This window comes from Buceros rhinoceros, unplaced genomic scaffold, assembly GCF_000710305.1.
Source record: "Buceros rhinoceros silvestris isolate BGI_N320 unplaced genomic scaffold, ASM71030v1 scaffold19343, whole genome shotgun sequence".
Classification (NCBI taxonomy): domain Eukaryota; kingdom Metazoa; phylum Chordata; class Aves; order Bucerotiformes; family Bucerotidae; genus Buceros; species Buceros rhinoceros.
In genome coordinates, this window is record NW_010405578.1 from 708 (window position 1) to 6,523 (window position 5,816).

General features: G+C 35.3%; 1 protein-coding gene across 1 annotated transcript in view; it reads left to right on the plus strand.

Moving 5' to 3' along the window:
- GAD1 (glutamate decarboxylase 1 (brain, 67kDa)) overlaps positions 1 to 5,816 on the plus strand; it is a gene marked incomplete at its 5' end in the record, with an annotated part of 18,997 nt that overhangs the window by 345 nt on the left and 12,836 nt on the right. The window contains 2 exons of the mRNA XM_010133798.1: positions 1 to 46; positions 4,571 to 4,683. Of these exons, the coding sequence (XP_010132100.1) occupies positions 1 to 46; positions 4,571 to 4,683 (159 nt within the window). The remainder of the gene's footprint in view (positions 47 to 4,570; positions 4,684 to 5,816) is intronic.

Below are 5,816 nucleotides of genomic sequence, written 5' to 3' on the forward strand. Positions count from 1 at the left end.
TCGGCTTGGCTGGAGAGTGGCTGACATCAACTGCTAATACAAACATGTAAGCAGTGTCTTGTCAGCGTCTGTGACTGGTCCTTACAGGGCTTGCCATCTATCATGGTAGACTTATATTGCCACAGATGTGTGTAATTTTTTTCTTTAAATGACGATTGCTGCATCTTCAATAAAAGCATCTCTTTTTTTTCTTAATGTGACAGTAATACAGTGAAAATAGTTATATAATGCTGAACAGTTTTACATTTCTGATAGACATGCAAATGTCCTAGAGAACATGGTAAGTAAAAGCTAATGATTCTAATATAACAACATGAAATTATTTTTCTTCTCTTGGAATGATCGTCTTTATCTTTTCCCCATTCTTTTTAAGCTTTGTCTCTAGACTGAGTAATTCTGTAGCTATCCATGTATTAACACTAGAATACAAAATACTTAGTTTACAGTCTTTTCTCCTGTTGACTTCAGAGGTCGCAGGCTTAGGCCACCACCTTCTGTTCATGTGCTAGTAAAGAATTGGCTTCAAAATGGTTAAAAATGTAACATTTAAAATTAATTTATTAAAGTCGTGTGTAAATAAATAAATGGAAGTATAAAAAAGTAAAATTTTACATGATACACATTTTTCTTGACCTCAGAAATAATGAAAGCTAGATGTAAATGTCAGGTATTATGCTGAATTTTTGGAAGAGAGTGTAATTAATGAAAAAACTCCACCAAACCAAAAAACCTTCTAGCCAGTTTTTATTTATATATTGATTCATATATGCTCAAAATGTAACAGGAGTCTAAATACTCGGCAGGTAACAGACTGCTCTGTTTTAGTCCTGTATTGGATGTGTTCTGACTCCAAAGCTACCTCTCTTTTGGATAGTTTATTGGTAGTTGGCAGAACACAGGTAATGTATCTGCAGATTGGAAAATGCACAATGTTTTCCTTCACCTATCCATGACTATATGGTTCATTAAGGATAGCTGATTGCTAGCAGCTCTATGTAGATTAGGAGCTGTGTCTGGTTTATGACATTAGCAATAAATAAAAATACATAAGGTGCTTCAGCCAAAACCAGTCTGCTCTTTGTAATAACAATCTTTGCAATTAGTTCTCTGCCAAAAATCGGTGTGACACATTCAGATTTAAAAATTGGTGGGGAAGAAAACCCAGCAATGTGTATTTTAATCGTAAAACATGTATCACCAAGTGCACCACAATTAAAAGTGAAAAAAAATCTGATTACACTTCTAAAAGAAAACTTTACTGAAGTATTGTTTCTCTGTGGGGAAAAAAAAATACTTCAGAGAGTGTCACTTTTTGCAAGCCCCTTTTTCTTTGAATAACTTAGTTATCCTAGCTTAGATATGCTTTTGTAATCCCAAATCTGATAGGGCATAATAGAATTCAGCTCTGCGGCAGACTGATGCTGTTATGAAATATTGCCATCGCTATTAAGAGCACACTCATTCACTTTCAAAAGCGTAACTTTAATTTTTAAATTAGGTTGCTTTTTCCTTTGGTTTTATAAGTAAATTGTTAAATAGCTAGTTCTGTAAAGCTAGTTTGTGATCCATTTATACTTTAAACAAGAATATATCTTGAAAATACTTCTCTGAGTTTCTATGAGGTTTAGCAAATGCGAAATAATACATTGGTGTCCTTTTTTCAGCAAACCAAGGTCAACATTATATGCTTTTAAATAACACAGTAATTGCATGTAAGGTTAAAGCAAGATGTTTGTAAAATGTGATTGAAAGAACTGACATGATTAGAAATAGCCAGATCATCTCTGTGCGCTCTGGGAGATGTTATTTTTGTTTTGAGTGGTGTTCCATCACAGAAGAGCAGGTTCTGACCTTTATCTAAAAACTGTTCTAACCTATTTCAGCTACACAAGCATGTAACACACAAGCAAGAGTAACACTGGATTATAGTAGGGAATGTTTTCAATTTGCCATTTTAAATTTTCGACCTGTAAGCAGTATTTAAATTGATTTAGAACAATTAAAAAATGTGTTTTCTTTTGCAGATTTTTGAGTAAACAAAACGTTTGTACTCTTAAATTAAATTGTCATTAGAAGATGTTACTTAACACTGTGAAGATAATGTATTAAATTAAACATAATAAGCTTCCCACATTGACTTGGAAATAATGTATCAATGTGCTATTCATAGCTCAGTCGCTAATCATAAGACCTTCAGGGTGCAAATTTCAGAAGTTGCCGTTGTTCGTCCAGCTCTAGGGAACTCTAGTACAGGGCAGTCACCCACCATGCGGCAGCCAGCTGAGATTAGAAAGCAATAATATTATCTGGAAGTTCTCTTTATGCCCATTGTTCACCGAGATGAGACAATTATGTCTGTATCTTCCGTATCATGCATTTATGCTTATGAAAATGATACATGGCAAAATGATGTAAAAGGCTTTACATTTGTTCTCAGAACAACTGTTCTCAGAACTGACAAACGGGAGAACAGGTAGCTAGAATGATTTGGTCTGATAAAATGATTTGGCTTTTAGGTGAGAGCAGAATTAAACTAGTGCTGGCCGCTATGAAAAAAACCATTCCTTTATTCTGTTAGTAAAGAGCTGAGACTCATGACTGTTTTGTTTAGTTCATAGAAATACCTGTAAAGCTTGTAACTGTACAAGAAATCTAATCAGCATTTTTTGTCAGGATATTGGTTTTTAAGAGAGACAGATCCTTCCAAGCCAAATGTATTTTCTGCACTTAACTGAATTTTTAAAAATCGTTTATCTTTAAAACAAATAAGTTGGAGTGAACTTTAGCAAGATGTTATTTTTAAAATCATAGCTGTCATCTAATATAGCTGCATTTGCTGTATCATTTATAACCATCTGCAGTCTATTATTTCTTCATCATTCTTTGGAGACCCAGAAAATTACATAGTAAAATAAATAAATACTATTTTACTTGGGTTTAAGTACATTCAAAATTCCCTTTGTGAACACTTGATGTTTTATATATTAAAAACTTGCTTAACATTATATATTTTTTATACAAGCCTTTAAGTCTTCTGGGAAGTATATAGGGATCAGTATGCAAGGTCTCAGGACAAAAATCAGAATGTGTTTAAACTGGTTGGAAAAAACCCACATTGCTTACACGTATCTTGTATTAGGCTACAGTGATCTATACACCAGCGAGTTCCTGAAGATTTTAGATGGTATTCTGCCTAAATAAAGATTGGAATATATCCTAGTCTTGAAGTGCTTTAAAACAAAACAAAAGCCCCACTGTTAGCAGATGCTAACTGATTTATTAATTTTATCTCTCTGTAAATACTGGCAGCACCCAAAGTTCAGATCAGTGTTCAACTGTCTGTCTCTGGCGGTTCTAATGATAATAAAAGCAAAATTAGCAGTATTTTGGCTTCTGAAAATAGCAATTACAACAATTAAACAAATTACAAATGCTGTTTAAACTTAAAGGAATGTTTTAAAAATAGTTGTGGTGTTTCTCCGATGGACTAAGAAAACTTAAGGATTAAAGAAAAAATTAATATTCTAACTAACCAGTGTAGCTGTAAATAAAAGACAAACTTTTCAGACACACATTTGCTTCTTCATATCATGTATCTCCTTGAAGTTTGATGTACCTGTTCTCAACATGTCATTTTAGTATTAGAGAGACAACGGGAAATTTGTTTCAGCAAAATTATTCAAATGGAAGACGTTAGTCAGATCCAAAGTGTTAGGGTGTCATATTTTTCCTGATTCCTTTGGAAATCACAGGTTGATCGTTGAGTTTCTCTCTGCTTCCTTTTCCCCCCCGTCCTTTTTTACTTTTTTTTTCCCCCACATACACAACAAGCAGCTAGTTTACAGGAGTAGCAATTTATCCATGTACCTTGATCACCAAAAATGGTTGTATGGCAGTCACTTCACACCCACGTATCTGTCTGCGGCATCAGGGCATACCAGACTATGCAATGTTTTTTGCCCTCATTAAGTAGATACAACAGTTGACTGCTGACTTGTTCTTGGTGATTGGTAATTAGAAAATCATCATTTATAATTACTCTTGACAGTTATTGATCGCATGGTGTTGTAGAAATAAGTTGTCCTTGGAGATCATCAACAGAATAAATCCACATAATTAATTGTATTTAGACTTTGAAGCCCTAGCTCGATACTTCTAATTATGGTCGTGTTTATCTCAGTGAAGTTCACTGTTTTCCTAAGGATTTGGCAATGTTATTCCACAAGCGTGGAATCGGCACTTTGGGAAACAAATGTTTTACAGTACAATCTTGTACAGCAGTCAGCAGCGCTATGATGGTGAGCATTAGGTCTTATGTTGGTTTTACAGAAAGTTGCAAAAGAGGTAGTACAGCAGTTTTTATTGACCAATATTTCCAGTAATGTCTTCCTGAGGATTTTTGCTTGGGTAAAGGTTGCAATATCAGAACCTCAATTTATAGAAGAACTTCTGAGAGTCTTAAGCATTTTCACAAATAATCATAGACTGGGAATTCATTGAGTGCTTTTAAAATCTGTGTTTGGTTTTGTTTAGTTTTTTTCTTTGTTTGTTTGTTTTTTAATCCATGCAGGTTTACCTATGAAATTGCCCCTGTTTTTGTCCTCATGGAACAAATAACACTTCGAAAGATGAGAGAGATTATTGGATGGTCAAATAAAGATGGTGATGGAATATTCTCACCTGGTGAGTTTTCCCCTCTGTTTTGGTGGTTTGATTAAAATTCAGAAGTTAAAATAAACATAAGTTGTGTCTGAATGCCCAGAATATCTGCAACACAAAGCAACGCATAAGGTATTTAGAAGTAGGAATGCTTTGTTAAACATGCTACAAAAAAAGCTGGGAAAAAAATATCTTTGAGTATTGCTATGTGTCATGGCTGGTCAACATTTTAAAACCTGACTACAAGCTTTGCTTTATAGTTAGGCTTTTAAACACCCATTTTTGGCACTTAATTTCTCAAGGTGCTGAGGAACCACAAATCTTGCTGGCCAATGGCTCTTGAGAATCATATATTTCTTTGAGGGTCAGTGAGGATTTGGATTCACAGTCAGAAAAAGACTGTGACTGCCCGTCACTTGCTGGGACATAGTATCTGGAACATAATCTGACTGGATTCACAAGTATGATTCCAGTATGAAAACCAAGACAAAGTGCCTTCCCTTGAAGGTGGTCAGCAGTGACTGAAGAGACTACTAAACCATGTGGAGGCCCTGGACTCATGCGTTGAAAGCATGGACGCCTAGCAGAGCTCTAGATTTCTTGATTTGGCATGGGGGGACACCATCCTGTTTTAGAGGGTGAAGGACAATTCTACCTGCTTTTGGAACTTCCCACATAAAAACTGGGAAAGCACAGTTGCTTGGTCTCCAGTCCCATCTGCTAGATAAATACAGATCTTTCTCAGTGTTCTTGTTGATACAGAAGTATTAGAGGAGTAAGTTATCCTAGACTTTATGGATGAGATAAATTTTACTACATCTTGAGGTCTGCATTGAAGAATTGAGCTAATTGTTCTGAGCTCTTTTTTACCATGGTCTGCAGTCTTCCCACTCCAGGTTGTGAACTCATTGGCTCTCACAGGGGGATCATGAACAGGCTGAGTTGGTATTACAGAAGTATTAGAGGAGTAAGTTATCCTAGACTTTATGGATGAGATAAATTTTACTACATCTTGAGGTCTGCATTGAAGAATTGAGCTAATTGTCCTGGGCTCTTTTTAGCAGTAAACCAAGAGAAATAGGTGCTTTCCCTCAATTCACGTTCTTCAAAAGTGTCAAAATAGATTAGCTGGATCATAGCTTGCAAGATGCCTCTTT